This window comes from Bombina bombina, chromosome 4, assembly GCF_027579735.1.
Source record: "Bombina bombina isolate aBomBom1 chromosome 4, aBomBom1.pri, whole genome shotgun sequence".
NCBI classification, from domain to species: Eukaryota; Metazoa; Chordata; class Amphibia; order Anura; family Bombinatoridae; genus Bombina; species Bombina bombina.
The window spans coordinates 708,269,990-708,294,248 of NC_069502.1; the positions used below are offsets into that span (position 1 = coordinate 708,269,990).

Below are 24,259 nucleotides of genomic sequence, written 5' to 3' on the forward strand. Positions count from 1 at the left end.
TGTCTTGCCCTCCGGACCTCCTTGAGTCCCTCTGTGGCTCAGTGTATGGAGGTGAATGGTGTCATGGTGTCCTGCATGAACATCATTCCTTTTGCCGGGTTCAGTCTCAGACCTTTACAACTGTGCATGCTGAGACAGTGGAATGGTGATCATTCTGATATGCCTCTACAGATAGTATTAGACAGCTGGTCGAGAGAATCGCTCTCTTGGTGGCTCTGTCCAGATCATCTGTCCAGAGGGACGTGCTTTTTAAGACCATCCTGGGAGATTGTGACTACGGACACAAGCCTATCTGGATGGGGAGCTGTTTGGGGTGCCAGGAAGGCACAGGGGTTGTGGACTCAGGAGTAGTCCTCCCTCCTGATCAATTTTGAAACTATGGCAATCTTCAATGTCTTGAAGGCTTGGCCACTTCTGGGTTCATCCCAGTTTATCAGATTCCAATCAGACAATATATCCTTGGTGGCTTGCATCAACCATCAGGGGGGAATGAGAAGTTCCTTGGCGATGAAGGAAGTATCTTAGATTCTGGAGTGGGTGGAGGCCCACAGCTGTTCGCTGTCAGCAAACCACATTCCGGTTGTGGACAACTGGGAGGCGAATTTTCTCAGCAGGCAATCCTTCCACCCAGGGGAATGGTCTCTCCATCCCAAGGTGTTTGCAGAGATATGCAGCAAGTGGGGGACGCCGGAGATAGATCTCATGGCGTCCTGCCTCAATACATAGCTACCCTGGTATAGGTTGATGCACTAGCAGTGCCCTGGAGATTCAAACTTATATGTCTTTTTCCTCCATTACCGCTTCTTCCTCGAGTGGTGGCCCGCATCAAGCAAGAGTGGGTATCAGTAATCCTGACGGGGTTCGCAGATCTAGTGGGGATGTCCTCATCTCCTCCATAGAAGTTACCTTTGTCGCAGGGACTTGCTGATACAAGGTCCATTTGTTCATCAAAATCTAGATTCTCTGAGGCTGACTGCGTGGAGATTGAACACTTAATCTTAGCCAAGAGAGGTTTCTCTGAGAGTGTCATTGATGCTCTTATTCAAGCTCGTAAACCAGTTACACAGCGTATCTACCACAAAGTGTGGAGAACCTACTTATTCTGGTGTGAAGAGCGTGGTTTTTCCTGGCACAGACTTAAGGTTGCCAGGATCTTATCTTTTCTCCAGGATGGACTGGAGAAGGCCTTTCTGTTAGTTCCCTGAAGGGACAGATTTCGTCCCTGTCGGTTTTATTACACAAGAGACTGGCTGAGCTTCCATACGTGCTGTCCTTTTGTTAAGGCTCCGATTAGGATCAGACCTTTGTTTAGATCTGGGGCTCCTCATTGGAGCCTAAATCTTGTTCTTCGTGTTTTGCAACAGGCTCAGTTTGAGCCTCTGCATTCCGTTGACATTAAATTGTTATCTTGTTATCTTTCTTTCATGTAATTAGCAAGAGTCCATGAGCTAGTGACGTATGGGATATACATTCCTACCAGGAGGGGCAAAGTTTCCCAAACCTCAAAATGCCTATAAATACACCCCTCACCACACCCACAAATCAGTTTTACAAACTTTGCCTCCTATGGAGGTGGTGAAGTAAGTTTGTGCTAGATTCTACGTTGATATGCGCTCCACAGCAGGTTGGAACCCGGTTTTCCTCTCAGCGTGCAGTGAATGTCAGAGGGATGTGAGGAGAGTATTGCCTATTTGAATTCAATGATCTCCTTCTACGGGGTCTATTTCATAGGTTCTCTGTTATCGGTCGTAGAGATTCATCTCTTACCTCCCTTTTCAGATCAACGATATACTCTTATTTATATACCATTACCTCTGCTGATTTTCGTTTCAGTACTGGTTTGGCTTTCTACAACATGTAGATGATTGTCCTGGGGTAAGTAAGTCTTATTTCTCCAACATAGGTGTGTCCGGTCCACGGCGTCATCCTTACTTGTGGGATATTCTCTTCCCCAACAGGAAATGGCAAAGAGCCCAGCAAAGCTGGTCACATGATCCCTCCTAGGCTCCGCCTACCCCAGTCATTCTCTTTGCCGTTGTACAGGCAACATCTCCACGGAGATGGCTTAGAGTTTTTTAGTGTTTAACTGTAGTTTTTATTATTCAATCAAGAGTTTGTTATTTTGAAATAGTGCTGGTATGTACTATTTACTCAGAAACAGAAAAGAGATGAAGATTTCTGTTTGTATGAGGAAAATGATTTTAGCAACCGTAACTAAAATCCATGGCTGTTCCACACAGGACTGTTGAGAGCAATTAACTTCAGTTGGGGGAACAGTGTGCAGTCTCTTGCTGCTTGAGGTATGACACATTCTAACAAGACGATGTAATGCTGGAAGCTGTCATTTTCCCTATGGGATCCGGTAAGCCATGTTTATTACGATCGTAAATAAGGGCTTCACAAGGGCTTATTAAGACTGTAGACTTTTTCTGGGCTAAATCGATTCATTATTAACACATATTTAGCCTTGAGGAATCATTTTATCTGGGTATTTTGATATAATAATATCGGCAGGCACTGTATTAGACACCTTATTCCTTAGGGGCTTTCCCAAAGCATAAGCAGAGCCTCATTTTCGCGCCGGTGTGGCGCACTTGTTTTTGAGAGGCATGGCATGCAGTCGCATGTGAGAGGAGCTCTGATACTTAGAAAAGACTTTCTGAAGGCGTCATTTGGTATCGTATTCCCCTTTGGGCTTGGTTGGGTCTCAGCAAAGCAGATACCAGGGACTGTAAAGGGGTTAAAGTTTAAAACGGCTCCGGTTCCGTTATTTTAAGGGTTAAAGCTTCCAAATTTGGTGTGCAATACTTTTAAGGCTTTAAGACACTGTGGTGAAAATTTGATAAATTTTGAACAATTCCTTCATGTTTTTTCGCAATTGCAGTAATAAAGTGTGTTCAGTTTAAAATTTAAAGTGACAGTAACGGTTTTATTTTAAAACGTTTTTGTACTTTGTTATCAAGTTTATGCCTGTTTAACATGTCTGAACTACCAGATAGACTGTGTTCTGAATGTGGGGAAGTCAGAATTCCTATTCATTTAAATAAATGTGATTTATGTGATAATGACAATGATGCCCAAGATGATTCCTCAAGTGAGGGGAGTAAGCATGGTACTGCATCATTCCCTCCTTCGTCTACACGAGTCTTGCCCACTCAGGAGGCCCCTAGTACATCTAGCGCGCCGATACTCCTTACTATGCAACAATTAACGGCTGTAATGGATAATTCTGTCAAAAACATTTTAGCCAAAATAAACACTTGTCAGCGTAAGCGCGGCTGCTCTGTTTTAGATACTGAAGAGCATGACGACGCTGATATTAATATCTCTGAAGGGCCCCTAACCCAGTCTGATGGGGCCAGGGAGGTTTTGTCTGAGGGAGAAATTACTGATTCAGGGAACATTTCTCAACAGGCTGAACCTGATGTGATTGCATTTAAATTTAAGTTGGAACATCTCCGCATTCTGCTTAAGGAGGTATTATCCACTCTGGATGATTGTGACAAGTTGGTCATCCCAGAGAAACTATGTAAAATGGACAAGTTCCTAGAGGTGCCGGGGCTCCCAGAAGCTTTTCCTATACCCAAGCGGGTGGCGGACATTGTTAATAAAGAATGGGAGAGGCCAGGTATTCCTTTCGTCCCTCCCCCCATATTTAAGAAATTGTTTCCTATGGTCGACCCCAGAAAGGACTTATGGCAGACAGTCCCCAAGGTCGAGGGAGCGGTTTCCACTTTAAACAAACGCACCACTATACCCATAGAGGATAGTTGTGCTTTCAAAGATCCTATGGATAAAAAATTAGAAGGTTTGCTTAAAAAGATGTTTGTTCAGCAGGGTTACCTTCTACAACCAATTTCATGCATTGTCCCTGTCGCTACAGCCGCATGTTTCTGGTTCGATGAGCTGATAAAGGCGGTCGATAGTGATTCTCCTCCTTATGAGGAGATTATGGACAGAATCAATGCTCTCAAATTGGCTAATTCTTTCACCCTCGACGCCACTTTGCAATTGGCTAGGTTAGCGGCTAAGAATTCTGGGTTTGCTATTGTGGCGCGCAGAGCGCTTTGGTTGAAATCTTGGTCGGCTGATGCGTCTTCCAAGAACAAGCTACTTAACATTCCTTTCAAGGGGAAAACGCTGTTTGGCCCTGACTTGAAAGAGATTATCTCTGATATCACTGGGGGTAAGGGCCACGCCCTTCCTCAGGATCGGCCTTTCAAGGCAAAAAATAAACCTAATTTTCGTCCCTTTCGTAGAAACGGACCAGCCCAAGGTGCTACGTCCTCTAAGCAAGAGGGTAATACTTCTCAAGCCAAGCCAGCTTGGAGACCAATGCAAGGCTGGAACAAAGGAAAGCAGGCCAAGAAACCTGCCACTGCTACCAAGACTGCATGAAATGTTGGCCCCCGATCCGGGACCGGATCTGGTGGGGGGCAGACTCTCTCTCTTCGCTCAGGCTTGGGCAAGAGATGTTCTGGATCCTTGGGCGCTAGAAATAGTCTCCCAAGGTTATCTTCTGGAATTCAAGGGACTTCCCCCAAGGGGGAGGTTCCACAGGTCTCAGTTGTCTTCAGACCACATAAAAAGACAGGCATTCTTACATTGTGTAGAAGACCTGTTAAAAATGGGAGTGATTCATCCTGTTCCATTAAGAGAACAAGGGATGGGGTTCTACTCCAATCTGTTCATAGTTCCCAAAAAAGAGGGAACGTTCAGACCAATCTTAGATCTCAAGATCTTAAACAAGTTTCTCAAGGTTCCATCGTTCAAGATGGAAACCATTCGAACTATTCTTCCTTCCATCCAGGAAGGTCAATTCATGACCACGGTGGATTTAAAGGATGCGTATCTACATATTCCTATCCACAAGGAACATCATCGGTTCCTAAGGTTCGCATTCCTGGACAAACATTACCAGTTCGTGGCGCTTCCTTTCGGATTAGCCACTGCTCCAAGGATTTTCACAAAGGTACTAGGGTCCCTTCTAGCTGTGCTAAGACCAAGGGGCATTGCTGTAGTACCTTACTTGGACGACATTCTGATTCAAGCGTCGTCCCTTCCTCAAGCAAAGGCTCACACGGACATCGTCCTGGCCTTTCTCAGATCTCACGGATGGAAAGTGAACGTGGAAAAGAGTTCTCTATCCCCGTCAACAAGGGTTCCCTTCTTGGGAACAATTATAGACTCCTTAGAAATGAGGATTTTTCTAACAGAGGCCAGAAAAACAAAACTTCTAGACTCTTGTCGGATACTTCATTCCGTTCCTCTTCCTTCCATAGCTCAGTGCATGGAAGTGATCGGGTTGATGGTAGCGGCAATGGACATAGTTCCTTTTGCGCGCATTCATCTAAGACCATTACAACTGTGCATGCTCAGTCAGTGGAATGGGGACTATACAGACTTGTCTCCGAAGATAAAAGTAAATCAGAGGACCAGAGACTCACTCCGTTGGTGGCTGTCCCTGGACAACCTGTCACAAGGGATGACATTCCGCAGACCAGAGTGGGTCATTGTCACGACCGACGCCAGTCTGATGGGCTGGGGCGCGGTCTGGGGATCCCTGAAAGCTCAGGGTCTTTGGTCTCGGGAAGAATCTCTTCTACCAATAAATATTCTGGAACTGAGAGCGATATTCAATGCTCTCAAGGCTTGGCCTCAGCTAGCGAGGGCCAAGTTCATACGGTTTCAATCAGACAACATGACAACTGTTGCGTACATCAACCATCAGGGGGGAACAAGGAGTTCCCTAGCGATGGAAGAAGTGACCAAAATCATTCTATGGGCGGAGTCTCACTCCTGCCACCTGTCTGCTATCCACATCCCAGGAGTGGAAAATTGGGAAGCGGATTTTCTGAGTCGTCAGACATTGCATCCGGGGGAGTGGGAACTCCATCCGGAAATCTTTGCCCAAGTCACTCAGCTGTGGGGCATTCCAGACATGGATCTGATGGCCTCTCGTCAGAACTTCAAAGTTCCTTGCTACGGGTCCAGATCCAGGGATCCCAAGGCGGCTCTAGTGGATGCACTAGTAGCACCTTGGACCTTCAAACTAGCTTATGTGTTCCCGCCCTTTCCTCTCATCCCCAGGCTGGTAGCCAGGATCAATCAGGAGAGGGCGTCGGTGATCTTGATAGCTCCTGCGTGGCCACGCAGGACTTGGTATGCAGATCTGGTGAATATGTCATCGGCTCCACCTTGGAAGCTACCTTTGAGACGAGACCTTCTTGTTCAGGGTCCGTTCGATCATCCGAATCTGTTTTCACTCCAGCTGACTGCTTGGAGATTGAACGCTTGATTTTATCGAAGCGAGGGTTCTCAGATTCTGTTATCGATACTCTTGTTCAGGCCAGAAAGCCTGTAACTAGAAAGATTTACCACAAAATTTGGAAAAAATATATCTGTTGGTGTGAATCTAAAGGATTCCCTTGGGACAAGGTTAAGATTCCTAGGATCCTATCCTTCCTTCAAGAAGGATTGGAAAAAGGATTATCTGCAAGTTCCCTGAAGGGACAGATTTCTGCCTTGTCGGTGTTACTTCACAAAAAACTGGCTGCTGTGCCAGATGTTCAAGCTTTTGTTCAGGCTCTGGTTAGAATTAAGCCTGTTTACAAACCTTTGACTCCTCCTTGGAGTCTCAATTTAGTTCTTTCAGTTCTTCAGGGGGTTCCGTTTGAACCCTTGCATTCCGTTGATATTAAATTATTATCTTGGAAAGTTTTGTTTTTAGTTGCAATTTCTTCTGCCAGAAGAGTTTCAGAATTATCTGCTCTGCAGTGTTCTCCTCCTTATCTGGTGTTCCATGCAGATAAGGTGGTTTTACGTACTAAACCTGGTTTTCTTCCAAAAGTTGTTTCTAACAAAAACATTAACCAGGAGATTATCGTACCTTCTCTGTGTCCGAAACCAGTTTCAAAGAAGGAACGTTTGTTGCACAATTTGGATGTTGTTCGCGCTCTAAAATTCTATTTAGATGCTACAAAGGATTTTAGACAAACATCTTCCTTGTTTGTTGTTTATTCCGGTAAAAGGAGAGGTCAAAAAGCAACTTCTACCTCTCTCTCTTTTTGGATTAAAAGCATCATCAGATTGGCTTACGAGACTGCCGGACGGCAGCCTCCCGAAAGAATCACAGCTCATTCCACTAGGGCTGTGGCTTCCACATGGGCCTTCAAGAACGAGGCTTCTGTTGATCAGATATGTAGGGCAGCGACTTGGTCTTCACTGCACACTTTTACCAAATTTTACAAGTTTGATACTTTTGCTTCTTCTGAGGCTATTTTTGGGAGAAAGGTTTTGCAAGCCGTGGTGCCTTCCATTTAGGTGACCTGATTTGCTCCCTCCCTTCATCCGTGTCCTAAAGCTTTGGTATTGGTTCCCACAAGTAAGGATGACGCCGTGGACCGGACACACCTATGTTGGAGAAAACAGAATTTATGTTTACCTGATAAATTACTTTCTCCAACGGTGTGTCCGGTCCACGGCCCGCCCTGGTTTTTTAATCAGGTCTGATAATTTATTTTCTTTAACTACAGTCACCACGGTACCATATGGTTTCTCCTATGCAAATATTCCTCCTTAACGTCGGTCGAATGACTGGGGTAGGCGGAGCCTAGGAGGGATCATGTGACCAGCTTTGCTGGGCTCTTTGCCATTTCCTGTTGGGGAAGAGAATATCCCACAAGTAAGGATGACGCCGTGGACCGGACACACCGTTGGAGAAAGTAATTTATCAGGTAAACATAAATTCTGTTTTTCTGTGACACTCTAAGCTATGGTTGGGCACTTTTTTATAAAGTTCTAAATATATGTATTCAAACATTTATTTGCCTTGACTCAGGATGTTCAACATTCCTTATTTCAGACAGTCAGTTTCATATTTGGGATAATGCATATGAATAAATCAATTTTTTTCTTACCTTAAAATTTGACTTTTTCCCTGTGGGCTGTTAGGCTCGCGGGGGCTGAAAATGCTTCATTTTATTGCGTCATTCTTGGCGCGGACTTTTTTGGCGCAAAAAAAATTTCTGTTTCCGGCGTCATACGTGTCGCCGAAAGTTGCGTCATTTTTGACGTTCTTTTGCGCCAAAAGTGTCGGCGTTCCGGATGTGGCGTCATTTTTGTCGCCAAAAGCATTTAGGCGCCAAATAATGTGGGTGTCATTTTTGGCGCTAAAAAAATATGGGCGTCACTATTGTCTCCACATTATTTAAGTCTCATTATTTATTGCTTCTGGTTGCTAGAAGCTTGTTCACTGGCATTTTTTCCCATTCCTGAAACTGTCATTTAAGGAATTTGATCAATTTTGCTTTATATGTTGTTTTTTCTATTACATATTGCAAGATGTCCCACGTTGAAACTGAGTCATAAGATACTTCTGGAAAATCGCTGCCTGGTGCTGGAGCTACCAAAGCTAAGTGTATCTGCTGTAAACTTATGGTATCTGTTCCTCCAACTGTTGTTTGTACTGTTTGTCATGACAAACTTGTTAATGCAGATAATATTTCCTTTAGTACTGTTACATTACCTGTTGCTGTTCCGTCAACATCTAATACTCAGAGTGTTCCTGATAACATAAGAGATTTTGTTTCTAAATCCATTAAGAAGGCTATGTCTGTTATTCCTCCTTCTAGAAAATGTAAAAAGTCTTTTAAAACTTCTCATTTTTCAGATGAATTTTTAAATGAACATCATCATTCTGATTCTGATAATGGTTCTTCTGGTTCAGAGGATTCTGTCTCAGAGGTTGATGCTGATAAATCTTCATATCTATTAAAATGGAATGTATTCGTTCTTTACTTAAAGAAGTCCTAATTGCATTAGAAATTGAGGATTCTGGTCCTCTTGATACTAAATCTAAACGTTTAGATAAGGTTTTTAAATCTCCTGTAGTTATTCCAGAAGTTTTTCCTGTCCCTGGTGCTATTTCTGAAGTAATTTCCAGGGAATGGAATAATTTGGGTAATTCATTTACTCCTTCTAAACGTTTTAAGCAATTATATCCTGTGCCATCTGACAGATTAGAGTTTTGGGACAAAATCCCTAAGGTTGATGGGGCTGTCTCTACTCTTGCTAAGCGTACTACTATTCCTACGGCAGATGGTACTTCCTTTAAGGATCCTTTAGATAGGAAAATTGAATCCTTTCTAAGAAAAGCTTACTTGTGTTCAGGTAATCTTCTTAGACCTACTATATCTTTAGCGGATGTTGCTGCAGCTTCAACTTTTTGGTTAGAAGCTTTAGCGCAACAAGTAACAGATCATAATTCTCATAGCATTATTATTCTTCTTCAACATGCTAATAATTTTATTTGTGATGCCATCTTTGATATCATTAGAGTTGATGTCAGGTATATGTCTCTAGCTATTTTAGCTAGAAGAGCTTTATGGCTTAAAACTTGGAATGCTGATATGTCTTCTAAGTCTACTCTGCTTTCCCTTTCTTTCCAGGGTAATAAATTGTTTGGTTCTCAGTTGGATTCTATTATCTCAACTGTTACTGGAGGGAAAGGAACTTTTTTACCACAGGATAAAAAATCTAAAGGTAAATTTAGGTCTAATAATCGTTTTCGTTCCTTTCGTCACAACAAGGAACAAAAAGCTGATCCTTCATCCTCAGGAGCGGTATCAGTTTGGAAACCATCTCCAGTCTGGAATAAATCCAAGCCTTTTAGAAAATCAAAGCCAGCTCCTAAGTCCACATGAAGGTGCGGCCCTCATTCCAGCTCGGCTGGTAGGGGGCAGATTACGTTTTTTCAAAGAAATTTGGATCAATTCCGTTCACAATCTTTGGATTCAGAACATTGTTTCAGAAGGGTACAGAATTGGCTTCAAGATAAGGCCTCCTGCAAAGAGATTTTTTCTTTCCCGTGTCCCAGGTCTCGAGTTGGCTGGAGTAATTATGCCAGTTCCTGTTCTGGAACAGGGACTGGGGTTTTATTCAAATCTCTTCATTGTACCAAAGAAGGAGAATTCCTTCAGACCAGTACTGGATCTAAAAATATTGAATCGTTATGTAAGGATACCAACATTCAAAATGGTAACTGTAAGGACTATCCTGCCTTTTGTTCAGCAAGGGCATTATATGTCTACAATAGATTTACAGGATGCATATCTGCATATTCCGATTCATCCAGATCACTATCGGTTTCTGAGATTCTCTTTCCTAGACAAGCATTACCAGTTTGTGGCTCTGCCGTTTGGCCTAGCTACAGCTCCAAGAATTTTTACAAAGGTTCTCGGTGCCCTTCTGTCTGTAATCAGAGAACAGGGTATTGTGGTATTTCCTTATTTGGACGATATCTTGGTACTTGCTCAGTCTTCACATTTAGCAGAATCTCATACGAATCGACTTGTGTTGTTTCTTCAACATCATGGTTGGAGGATCAATTTACCAAAAAGTTCATTGATTCCTCAGACACAGGTAACCTTTTTAGGTTTCCAGATAGATTCAGTGTCCATGACTCTATCTTTGACAGACAAGAGACGTCTAAAATTGATATCAGCTTGTCGAAACCTTCAGTCACAATCATTCCCTTTCGGACGCGATCCCCTTTGCTCGTTTTCACATGCGGCCTCTTCAGCTCTGTATGCTGAACCAGTGGTGCAGGGATTACACAAAGATATCTCAATTAATATCTTTAAAACCGATTGTACGACACTCTCTGACGTGGTGGACAGATCACCATCGTTTAGTTCAGGGGGCTTCTTTTGTTCTTCCGACCTGGACTGTAATTTCAACAGATGCAAGTCTTACAGGTTGGGGAGCTGTGTGGGGGTCTCTGACAGCACAAGGGGTTTGGGAATCTCAGGAGGTGAGATTACTGATCAATATTTTGGAACTCCGTGCAATTTTCAGAGCTCTTCAGTCTTGGCCTCTTCTAAAGAGAGAATCGTTCATTTGTTTTCAGACAGACAATGTCACAACTGTGGCATACATCAATCATCAAGGAGGGACTCACAGTCCTCTGGCTATGAAAGAAGTATCTCGAATTCTGGTATGGGCGGAATCCAGCTCCTGTCTAGTTTCTGCGGTTCATATCCCAGGTATAGACAATTGGGAAGCGGATTATCTCAGTCGCCAAACGTTACATCCGGGCGAATGGTCTCTTCACCCAGAGGTATTTCTTCAGATTGTTCAAATGTGGGGACTTCCAGAAATAGATTTGATGGCCTCTCATCTAAACAAGAAACTTCCCAGGTATCTGTCCAGATCCAGGGATCCTCAAGCGGTAGCAGTGGATGCATTGTCACTTCCTTGGAAGTATCATCCTGCCTATATCTTTCCGCCTCTAGTTCTTCTTCCAAGAGTAATCTCCAAGATTCTGAAGGAATGCTCGTTTGTTCTGCTGGTAGCTCCAGCATGGCCTCACAGGTTTTGGTATGCGGATCTTGTCCGGATGGCCTCTTGCCAACCGTGGACTCTTCCGTTAAGGCCAGACCTTCTGTTGCAAGGTCCTTTTTTCCATCAGGATCTCAAATCCTTAAATTTAAAGGTATGGAAATTGAACGCTTGATTCTTAGTCAAAGAGGTTTCTCTGACTCTGTGATTAATACTATGTTACAGGCTCGTAAATCTGTATCTAGGGAGATATATTATAGAGTCTGGAAGACTTATATTTCTTGGTGTCTTTCTCATCATTTTTCCTGGCATTCTTTTAGAATTCCGAGAATTTTACAGTTTCTTCAGGATGGTTTGGATAAAGGTTTGTCTGCAAGTTCCTTGAAAGGACAAATCTCTGCTCTTTCTGTTCTTTTTCACAGAAATATTGCTAATCTTCCTGATATTCATTGTTTTGTACAAGCTTCAAGCTCCTCCGTTTGAACCTATGCATTCATTGGACATTAAATTACTTTCTTGGAAAGTTTTGTTCCTTTTGGCCATCTCTTCTGCCAGAAGAGTTTCTGAATTATCTGCTCTTTCTTGTGAGTCTCCTTTTCTGATTTTTCACCAGGATAAGGCGGTGTTGCGAACTTCTTTTAAATTTTTACCTAAGGTTGTGAATTCCAACAACATTAGTAGAGAAATTGTGGTTCCTTCATTATGTCCTAATCCTAAGAATTCTAAGGAGAAATCATTGCATTCTTTGGATGTAGTTAGAGCTTTGAAATATTATGTTGAAGCTACTAAGAATTTCCGAAAGACTTCTAGTCTATTTGTTATCTTTTCCGGTTCTAGGAAAGGTCAGAAGGCCTCTGCCATTTCTTTGGCATCTTGGTTGAAATCTTTAATTCATCATGCTTATGTCGAGTCGGGTAAAACTCCGCCTCAGAGGATTACAGCACATTCTACTAGGTCAGTTTCTACTTCCTGGGCGTTTAGGAATGAAGCTTCGGTTGATCAGATTTGCAAAGCAGCAACTTGGTCTTCTTTGCATACTTTTACTAAATTCTACCATTTTGATGTGTTTTCTACTTCTGAAGCTGTCTTTGGTAGAAAAGTACTTCAGGCAGCTGTTTCAGTTTGAATCTTCTGCTTATATTTTCAGTTTTTTTCTTTATAAGATTTAAACTTTATTTTTGGGTGTGGATTTTTTTCAGCGGAATTGGCTGTCTTTATTTTATCCCTCCCTCTCTAATGACTCTTGCGTGGAAGATCCACATCTTGGGTAGTCATTATCCCATACGTCACTAGCTCATGGACTCTTGCTAATTACATGAAAGAAAACATAATTTATGTAAGAACTTACCTGATAAATTCATTTCTTTCATATTAGCAAGAGTCCATGAGTCCCACCCTTTTTTTGTGGTGGTTATGATTTTTTTGTATAAAGCACAATTATTCCAATTCCTTATATTTATGCTTCGCACTTTTTTCTTATCACCCCACTTCTTGGCTATTCGTTAAACTGATTTGTGGGTGTGGTGAGGGGTGTATTTATAGGCATTTTGAGGTTTGGGAAACTTTGCCCCTCCTGGTAGGAATGTATATCCCATACGTCACTAGCTCATGGACTCTTGCTAATATGAAAGAAATTAATTTATCAGGTAAGTTCTTACATAAATTATGTTTTTTTATTGACTATTGCCTCTGTTTCTGAGATCTATTACCAAATTTGGTTTTCTTTCTAAGGTTGTGTCAGATCGTAACATAAATCAAGAGATTGTGGTTCCTTCCTTCTGTCCTAATCCTTCTTCTTTGAAGGAATGTTTACTTCACAATTTGGATGTGGTCCGTGCCTTGAAGTTCTACCTTCAGGCTACTAAGGAGTTTAGACAATCTTCCTCTTTGTTTGTTGTCTATTCAGGGAAGCGTAAGGGGCAGAAGGCTACTTCGACTTCCCTATCTTTTTGGTTAATGGGACACTGAACCCAGGTTCTCAGCCAAAAATGGGCCAGCTCCTATGCATCACATTCCTGCTTTCTAAATAAAGATAGCAAGAGAACGAAGAAAAATTGATAATAGGAGTAAATTAGAATGTTGCTTAAAATTGCATGCTCTAGCGGAGTCATGAAAGGAAAAAATTGGATTTAGTGTCCCTTTAAGGAGGGTCATCTGTTTAGCTTACGAGACAACAGGATATCATCCTCCTGAGAGGATAACGACTCATTCCACTAGAGCATTGGCTTCCTCTTGGGCCCTTAAGAACGAGGCCTCTTTGGATCAGATTTGTAAGGCAGCTACCTGGTCCTCCTTACATACTTTTTTCTATATTTTACGAGTTTGATGTTTTTTCTGCGGCTGAAGCAGCTTTCAGGAGAAAAGTTTTGCAGGCTGTGGTGCCCTCAGAATAGGATCCACTTCTTCCTTTTTGTTCCCTCCCATTATTCATTCAGTGTCCTCTGGAGCTTGGGTATAGTTTTCCCAACAGTAACGAATGAAGCCGTGGACTCTATCTTAGGAAGGAAAACATAATTTATACTTACCAGATAAATTCCTTTCCTTCCGGATAGGGAGAGTCCACAGCCCCCGCCCATTTTTTATTGTCTAAGGGCAGCCCCCTATTATTTATCTTATTCTTCTGGCACTATTTATACCCTGATATTTCTCCTACTTTTCCTTGTTCCCTCGGCAGAGTGGGGTAATGAGGAAGTAGGAGGGATATTTAAGCATTTGGCTGGGGTGTCTTTGCCTCTTCCTGGTGGCCAGGTGTTGTATTTCCCAACAGTATGGAATGAAGCCGTGGACTCTCCCTATACGGAAGGAAAGGAATTTATCTGGTAAGCATAAATTGTTCTGTTTTTTTTTTCTTTTTTTATGCTATAAACTGCTGAGTACAACTACAATAGAACGGTTACTACTCACTATGCTATTGGTTTTCCTCCTGTGACTGCAGCTGTCTTCAGTCATTCTCTTACTTTAACCCCTTACAAGTATTAGTGAAACTTTGCATCTTTACACTGGGCGACGCCATGTTGGAGCTTTATATGTGTTATTTAATTTTTTTTTTAAACTGTGCAAAAAAAATGCAAAAACTTTAACACTTCCGATCTCTGTTATGTGAACTAAGCTGAAGTGAAAGGTACAGCTGCCAAAATAGCAGATCTGTTCCCTACACTGCTCCCATCACAGGATGCAACAATACACGAGTTACAAGATGGAGGTTCCCAGTATAACATGCAGAGCTTTACCAGAGAGGTTACAGGTTCAGGAGGAAAAACAATAACATGATTATTAGTAACCATCCTACTGTAGTTGTATCCACTAGTTTATTGTCCCTTGATGATGTTGTGCAGCTGATCTGACTTGGAACGTTAATCTGCCTTATTCTGTGCCGATCCCGTACGGGCACAAGTCAAACAGAATCTTCTAGCCTACTTCTTATAAACAACCTTACCAGGAAACTTATGTTTCCTTTCTCTATCCTATTATTTATGTCTTGAACCATAATAAATATAGCTTTAAGACTAAACTAGGTTTGAGGTGCCAGCCATACTTGCTTGCATAACTACTCCGTTTTGGAAGAACCCGTCATTTAACATAAGTCTTTATTTTTCTATTTTGATATTGCTTATTTTCTTTGCATAAATTGTAACTTGCCCAACCATTTACATATGTAAATAATTTGCTTTAGAACAATTTCCTATTTTCTTTTTTTTTTTCTTTTTTTATATTTAGGCTGATGTGGCCATTTTAGTTGTAGATGCCAGCCGTGGAGAATTTGAAGCTGGTTTTGAAGCTGGTGGCCAGACACGTGAGCATGCATTACTTGTGCGCTCTCTTGGTGTAACGCAGCTAGCCGTTGCAGTCAATAAGATGGACCAGGTAGATATTTTATCTCTTCTTTTAGTAATTTAATGGGTATAGCCTTTGCAAGTTTCAGAAATCTTGTTTTCTTTTATTTTCTTCAGGTTAACTGGCAAGAAGAGAGATTTCGAGAAGTTACAAGCAAACTTGGGCACTTTTTAAAACAAGCTGGTTTTAAGGTAAAACGGTTTCAATGTTAGATTGTTTGCATTTACAGATTTATGTTAATTGAATTTAAAGGGATATAAAACCCAACATTTCTCTTTCCTAATTCAGATAGATTATACATTTTTAAACAACATTCCTTTTTACTTATGTTGTCAATTTTGCTTCAGTCTCTTGATATCTTTTATTAAATAAGCAGCAAATGCACTCCTTGGAGCTTGCTGAACACATTTGTAAGCCAATGAGAATGGGCATACAAGTTCAGCCACCGGCATCTAGCTCCGAGCTCCTGACCCTATCTATATATGCTTTTCAGCAAAGGATACCAAGAGAATGAAGCAAATTAGAGAACAGAATTAAATTGGAACGTTTTGTTTTGTTTTTAAATTGTATGCTCTATCTGAACCATGAAAGAAAAGTTTTGGGTTTCATGTCCCTTTAAACATGAGCTATTTTGTACTGTTATCATTTATGCCCTCTAAAAGACCTTTAGAAATTACAACTATGGACTCTCACTTTTCGTGCAGGAAAGTGATGTATTTTACATCCCTACAAGTGGATTAAGTGGAGAGAATTTGGCAAAAAGGAGTCAAATAAGTGAACTCACAAGTTGGTATAAAGGGCTTTCCCTAACAGAGCAAATAGGTAAGATTAGTTACGTTAAGATTAATTTTTATTAATTTAATTAAAAGTTTGAGGAATGTATAAGTGAAGTATATAACAAGTAGAGATACTAGGACTCTCTTGAAATGTACATGTAAAATTGGTTTTCTGGTTGTTGTTTTTTTTTTTACAAAAAAGTTAGATTTTTTTTTTTCTCCTCTCCCTTTTTTTCTCTGGTTAAACATAATTTGCACTAAAAATATAAGAATTGTGCAGAATTAAATGACTATATTCGTGGGAGTTCCTATTAGCTTTTCAGCAATAAAGTCACTTACTTTTCTTTCATGTAATTAGCAAGAGTCCATGAGCTAGCGACGTATGGGATATACATTCCTACCAGGAGGGGCAAAGTTTCCCAAACCTCAAAATGCCTACAAATACACCCCTCACCACACCCTCAAATCAGTTTTACAAACTTTGCCTCCCGTGGAGGTGGTGAAGTAAGTTTGTGCTAGATTCTACGTTGATATGCGCTTCGCAGCAGGCTGGAGCCCGGTTTTCCTCTCAGTGTGCAGTGAATGTCAGAGGGATGTGAGGAGAGTATTGCCTATTTGAATTCAATGGTCTCCTTCTACGGGATCTATTTCATAGGTTCTCTGTTATCGGTCGTAGAGATTCATCTCTTACCTCCCTTTTCAGATCGACGATATACTCTTATATACCATTACCTCTACTGATTCTCGTTTCAGTACTGGTTTGGCTTTCTACTACATGTAGATGAGTGTCCTGGGGTAAGTAAGTCTTATTTTTTTGTGACACTCTAAGCTATGGTTGGGCACTTTTATGTAAAAGTTCTAAATATGTGTTTAAACATTTATTTGCCTTGATTCAGGATGATCAATATTCCTTATTTCAGACAGTCAGTTTCATTATTTGGGATAATGCATATGAATTTTCAATTTTTTCTTACCTTTAAATTGACCTTTTTCTCTGTGGTCATTCTTGGCGCGGACTTTTTTGGCGCAAAAAAAAATTCTTTGTCATTTCCGGCGTCATTCTTGTCGCCGGAAGTTGTTCGTGATTGCGTCATTTTTTTACGTTTTGCGCCAAAAATGTCGGCATCACCGGATGTGGCGTCATTCTTGGCGCCAATAATGTGGGCGTCTTTTTTTGGCGCTAAAAAATGTGGGCGTCTTTTTTTGTCTGCACCTTTTTTTCACATTATTTAAGTCTCATTTTTCTTTTGCTTCTGGTTACTAGAGGCTTGTTCATTGGCATTTTTTCCCATTACTGAAACTGTCATTTAAGGAATTTGATAGATTTTGCTTTATATGTTGTTTTTTCTCTTACATATTGCAAGATGTCTCAGATTGACCCTGGATCAGAAGCTACTTCTGGAAAAACGCTGCCTGATGCTGGTTCTACCAAAGTTAAGTGCATTTGTTGTAAACTTGTGGTAACTGTTCCTCCAGCTGTAGTTTGTGATGAGTGTCATGATAAACTTGCTAATGCAGATAAAATTTCCATTAGTAATATTCCATTACCTGTTGCTGTTCCATCAACATCTAATACTCAGGATGTTCCTGTTAATATAAGAGATTTTGTTTCTAAATCTATTAGGAAGGCTATGTCTGTTATTCCTCCTTCCAGTAAGCGTAAAAGGTCTTTTAAAACTTCTCATTTCTCAGATGAATTTTTAAATGAACATCATCATTCTGATTTGTCTGTTTCTGATGAGGATTTTTCTGGTTCAGAGGATTCTGTCTCAGATATTGACACTGATAAATCTTCATATTTATTTAAAATGGAATTTATTCGTTCTTTACTTAAAGAAGTTTTAATCGCATTAGAAATGGAGGAATCTAGTCCTCTTGATATTAAATCTACTAAGCGTTTAAATTCGGTTTTTAAACCTCCTATAGTTATTCCGGAAGTTTTTCCTGTCCCTGATGCTATTTCTGAAGTAATTTCTAGGGAATGGAATAATCTGGGTAATTCTTTTACTCCTTCTAAAAGGTTTAAGAAATTGTATCCTGTGCCATCTGACAGATTAGAGTTTTGGGACAAAATCCCTAAAGTTGATGGGGCTATCTCTACTCTTGCTAAGCGTACTACTATTCCTATGGCAGATAGTACATCCTTTAAGGATCCTTTAGATAGGAAGATTGAATCCTTTCTAAGAAAAGCTTATTTATGTTCAGGTAATCTTCTTAGGCCTGCTATTTCTTTGGCTGATGTTGCTGCAGCTTCCACTTTTTGGTTGGAGGCTTTGGCACAACAAGTGTCAGATCATAATACTCATAGCATTGTTAAACTTCTTCAACATGCTAATAACTTTATTTGTGATGCCATCTTTGATATCATTAGAGTTGATGTCAGGTATATGTCTTTAGCTATTTTAGCTAGAAGAGCTTTATGGCTTAAAACTTGGAATGCTGATATGTCTTCTAAGTCAACTTTGCTTTCCCTTTCTTTCCAAGGTAATAAATTGTTTGGTTCCCAGTTGGATTCTATTATTTCAACTGTTACTGGGGGGAAAGGTACTTTTTTACCTCAGGATAAAAAATCTAAAGGTAAATATAGGGCTGCTAATCGTTTTTGTTCCTTTCGTCAGAATAAGGAACAAAAGCCTGATCCTTCCCCTAAAGGAACGGTTTCTGTTTGGAAACCGTCTCCAGTCTGGAATAAATCCAAGCCTTTTAGAAAGCCAAAGCCAGCTCCCAAGTCCACATGAAGGTGCGGCCCTCATTCCAGCGCAGCTGGTAGGGGGCAGATTACGTTTTTTTCAAAGAAATTTGGATCAATTCGATTCACAGTCTTTGGATTCAGAACATTGTTTCACAAGGGTACAGAATAGGTTTCAAGGTAAGGCCACCTGCAAGACGATTTTTTCTTTCTCGCATTCCAATAAATACAGTGAAGGCTCAGGCGTTTCTGAAATGTGTTTCAGATCTAGAGTTGGCTGGAGTAATTGTGCCAGTTCCAATTCTGGAACAGGGTCTGGGGTTTTACTCAAATCTATTCATTGTACCAAAGAAGGAGAATTCCTTCAGACCAGTTCTGGATTTAAAAATATTGAATCGTTATGTAAGGATACCAACATTCAAAATGGTAACTATAAGGACTATTCTGCCTTTCGTTCAGCAAGGGCATTATATGTCCACAATAGATTTACAGGATGCATATCTGCATATTCCGATTCATCCAGATCACTTTCAGTTTCTGAGATTCTCTTTTCTAGACAAGCATTACCAATTTGTGGCTCTGCCGTTCGGCCTAGCAACGGCTCCAAGGATTTTTTCAAAGGTTCTCTGTGCCCTTCTATCTATAATCAGAGAACAGGGTATTGTGTTATTTCCTTATTTGGACGATATCTTGGTACTTGCTCAGTCTTCACATTTAACAGAATCTCATACGAATCGACTTGTGTCGTTTCTTCAAGAACATGGTTGGAGGATCAATTTACCAAAGAGTTCATTGATTCCTCAGACAAGGGTAACCTTTTAAGGTTTCCAAATAGATTCAGTGTCCATGACTTTGTCGCTGACGGACAAGAGACGTCTGAAATTAATTTCAGCTTGTCGAAACCTTCAGTTTCAATCATTCCCTTCGGTAGCCTTATGCATGGAAATTCTAGGTCTTATGACTGCTGCATCGGATGCGATCCCCTTTGCTCGTTTTCACATGCGACCTCTTCAGCTCTGTATGCTGAACCAGTGGTGCAGGGATTATACAAAAATATCACAGTTAATATCTTTAAATCCGATTGTACGACACTCTCTGACGTGGTGTACAGATCACCATCGTTTAGTTCAAGGGGCTTCTTTTGTTCTTCCAACCTGGACTGTGATCTCAACAGATGCGAGTCTGACAGGTTGGGGAGCTGTATGGGGGTCTCTGACAGCGCAGGGGGTTTGGGAATCTCAGGAGGCGAGATTACCAATCAACATTTTGGAACTCCGTGCGATTTTCAGAGCTCTTCAGTCGTGGCCTCTTCTGAAGAGAGAATCGTTCATTTGTTTTCAGACGGACAATGTCACAACAGTGGCATATGTCAATCATCAAGGGGGGACTCACAGTCCTCTGGCTATGAAAGAAGTATCTCGGATACTTGTATGGGCGGAATCCAGCTCCTGTCTAATCTCTGCGGTTCACATCCCAGGTATAGACAATTGGGAAGCGGATTATCTCAGTCGCCAGACGTTACATCCCGGCGAATGGTCTCTTCACCCAGAGGTATTTCTTCAGATTGTTCAAATCTGGGGTCTTCCAGAAATAGATCTGATGGCTTCTCATCTAAACAAGAAACTTCCCAGGTATCTGTCCAGATCCAGGGATCCTCAGACGGAGGCAGTGGATGCATTGTCGCTTCCTTGGAAGTATCATCCTGCCTATATCTTTCCGCCTCTAGTTATTCTTCCAAGAGTGATTTCCAAGATTCTAAAGGAGCGTTTGTTTGTTCTGCTGGTGGCTCCAGCATGGCTTCACAGGTTTTGGTATGCGGATCTTGTTCGGATGGCTTCTTGCCAACCTTGGACTCTTCCGTTAAGACCAGACCTTCTATCTCAAGGCCCATTTTTCCATCAGGATCTCAAATCATTAAATTTGAAGGCATGGAGATTGAACACTTGATTCTTAGTCATAGAGGTTTCTCTGACTCCGTAATTAATACTATGTTACAGGCTCGTAAATCTGTGTCTAGGAAGATATATTATTGAGTCTGGAAGACTTACATTTCTTGGTGTTCTTCTCATCAATTTTCCTGGCATTCTTTTAGAATTCCTAGAATTTTACAGTTTCTTCAGGATGGTCTGGATAAAGGTTTGTCTGCAAGTTCCTTGAAAGGACAAATTTCTGCTCTTTCTGTGCTGTTTCACAGAAAGATTGCTAATCTTCCTGACATTCATTGTTTTGTACAGGCTTTGGTTCGTATCAAACTTGTCATTAAGTCATTTTCTCCTCCTTGGAGTTTGAATTTGGTTCTGGGAGCTCTACAGGCTCCTCATTTTGAACCTATGCATTCTCTGGATATTAAATTACTTTCTTGGAAACTTTTGTTTCTTTTGGCCATCTCTTCTGCTAGAAGAGTTTCTGAGTTATCTGCTCTTTCTTGTGAATCTCCTTTTCTGATTTTTCATCAGGATAAGGCAGTGTTGCGAACTTCATTTAAATTTTTACCTAAGGTTGTGAATTCTAACAACATTAGTAGAGAAATTGTGGTTCCTTCATTGTGTCCTAATCCTAAGAATTCTAAGGAAAGATCGTTACATTCTTTGGATGTAGTAAGAGCTTTGAAATATTATGTTGAAGCTACTAAAGATTTCCGAAAGACTTCTAGTCTATTTGTTATCTTTTCTGGTTCTAGGAAAGGTCAGAAGGCCTCTGCCATTTCTTTGGCGTCTTGGTTAAAGTCTTTGATTCATCATGCTTATGTTGAGTCGGGTAGAACTCCGCCTCAAAGGATTACAGCTCATTCTACTAGGTCAGTTTCTACTTCCTGGGCATTTAGGAATGAAGCTTCGGTTGATCAGATTTGCAAAGCAGCAACTTGGTCTTCTTTGCATACTTTTACTAAATTCTACCATTTTGATGTGTTTTCTTCTTCTGAAGCAGTTTTTGGTATAAAAGTACTTCAGGCAGCTGTTTCAGTTTGATTCTTCTGCTTATAATTTCAGTTTTTTTCATTATAAGATTTAAACTTTGTTTTGGAGTGTGGATTATTTTCAGCGGAATTGGCTGTCTTTATTTTTATCCCTCCCTCTCTAGTGACTCTTGCGTGGAAGTTCCACATCTTGGGTATTTATTATCCCATACGTCACTAGCTCATGGACTCTTGCTAATTACATGAAAGAAAACATAATTTATGTAAGAACTTACCTGATAAATTCATTTCTTTCATATTAGCAAGAGTCCATGAGACCCACCCTTTTTTTGTGGTGATTATGATTTTTTTGTATAAAGCACAACTATTCCAATTCCTTATTTTTGATGCTTTTGCACTTTTTCTTATCACCCCACTTCTTGGCTATTCGTTAAACTGATTTGTGGGTGTGGTGAGGGGTGTATTTGTAGGCATTTTGAGGTTTGGGAAACTTTGCCCCTCCTGGTAGGAATGTATATCCCATACGTCACTAGCTCATGGACTCTTGCTAATATGAAAGAAATTAATTTATCAGGTAAGTTCTTACATAAATTATGTTTTTCATGCAAAAATACATATATCTAAAGATGTCCTTTTTATTGTAGTATATATAATTTTTTTAAAATCTATTTCTATGGGTTTTTTTTGTTTGTTTTTAAATATTAATTTAAAAACTTGCCTTAAAGGGACATAATACTCATATGCTAAATCACTTGAAACTGATGCAGTATAACTATAAAAAGCTGACAGGAAAATATCACCTGAGCATCTCTATGTAAAAAAGAAAGATATTTTACCTCACAATTTCCTCAGCTCAGCAGAGTAAGTTCTGTGTAAAAAGTTATACTCAGCTGCTCCCAGCTGCAGTTAAAAATATAAAAAAAAATGAAGAAATGAACTGCAGCCAATCGGCATCAGCAGTGCTGAGGTCATGAACTCTTACTGTGATCTCATGAGATTTTACTTCACTATCATGAGATTTCATAGTAAGCTTCCTTTACCTGATTGGTGAAATAATATGAGAGTTCACGATGCTCATCCTTTCAGCTGTCCCAGGACAGACACACTAAAATGCTGCTTAGAAATCCTTTGCAATGGGAGGTGGCTACTGAGGAACTTTTGAGGTAAAATATCTTTCTTTTTTACATAGAGATGTTCAGGTGATATTTTCTAGTCAGCTTTTTACAGCTATGCTGCAGCACTTTAAAGTGTTTAAACATTTGGGTATTATGGCCCTTTAAAAAAATGACTTTGCTGCTACAATAGAAAGCTACATGTCTAGTCATATTAATCTGACTCTTCAAATCTAGCAACTACCCTAGTAGTTGTATGTTATTCTTAAGAAAAAAGTGATGCGCATATTGATAATTAGTGATGTCGCGAACCTTAAATTTTGCATTGGCGAACGCGAACTTCCATAACTGTTCGCGAACCGGGCGAACCGCCATTGACTTCAATGGACAGGCGAATTTTAAAACCCACAGGGACTCTTTCTGGCCGCAATAGTGATGGAAAAGTTGTTTCAAGGGGACTAACACCTGGACTGTGGCATGCCGGAGGGGGATCCATGGCAAAACTCCCACGGAAAATTACATAGTTGATGCAGAGTCTAGTTTTAAGCCATAAAGGGCAGAAATCACCTAACATTCCTAAATTGTTTGGAATAACGTGCTTTAAAACATCAGGTATGATGTTGTATCGATCAGGTAGTGTAAGGGTTACGCCCGCTTCACAGTGACAGACCAAACTCCCCGTTTAACGCACCGCAAACAACCGCAAACAGTCCATTTGCACAACCACGAGATCGATAGATGTGATAGATAGATACATAGATTAAATAGATCAATAGATGCAATATACATTTGATAGATACTAATTACATTGATCAAAAGATGCAATATACATTTGATAGATACCAATTACATAGATCAAAAGATGCAATTTACATTTGATAGATACGAATTACATGGATCAAAAGATGCAATATACATTTGATAGATACGAATTGCATCGATCAATAGATGCAATATACATTTGATAGATACGAATTCCATAGATCAAAAGATGCAATATACATTTGATCGATACGAATTACAGAGAGCAATAGATGCAATATATATTTGATTGATAGTTATATAATTTCCCTGACAGAGTATAACAATAAAACATGCGGGCTAGGACCCATGGTAAGGTTACTTCCTTTTGCACATTCGAGTATACCAGTTGCAGAGGTTCTGACCCTGCATTGTGGCTGCACCTCTCCCTGGAAGAGAGATCTGTTACAGAGTCTGTGGGCCTCTATGCAAAGAGCTGGCCTGCCTGAAAGGAGCAGCAAGGCAGATCAAAAGATGCAATATACATTTGATATGTATGAATTACATAGATCAAAAGATGCAATATACATTTGATAGATACGAATAACATAGATCAAAAGATGCAATATACATTTGATCTATACGAATTACAGAGATCAATAGATGCAATATATATTTGATTGATACGAATTACATGGATCAAAAGATGCAATATACATTTGATAGGTATGAATTACATAGATCAAAAGATGCAATATACATTTGATAGATACGAATAACATAGATCAAAAGATGCAATATACATTTGATCGATACGAATTACAGAGATCAATAGATGCAATATATATTT

The 24,259-nt window shown here is 40.4% G+C and overlaps 1 protein-coding gene across 1 annotated transcript in view; it reads left to right on the forward strand.

Annotated features, from left to right (window-relative positions):
- The window catches only part of HBS1L (HBS1 like translational GTPase), a 510,596-nt gene that overhangs the window by 383,685 nt on the left and 102,652 nt on the right, over window positions 1–24,259 (forward strand). The window contains exons 9-11 of the mRNA XM_053710900.1: window positions 15,058–15,204; window positions 15,291–15,365; window positions 15,879–15,996. Of these exons, the coding sequence (XP_053566875.1) occupies window positions 15,058–15,204; window positions 15,291–15,365; window positions 15,879–15,996 (340 nt within the window). The remainder of the gene's footprint in view (window positions 1–15,057; window positions 15,205–15,290; window positions 15,366–15,878; window positions 15,997–24,259) is intronic.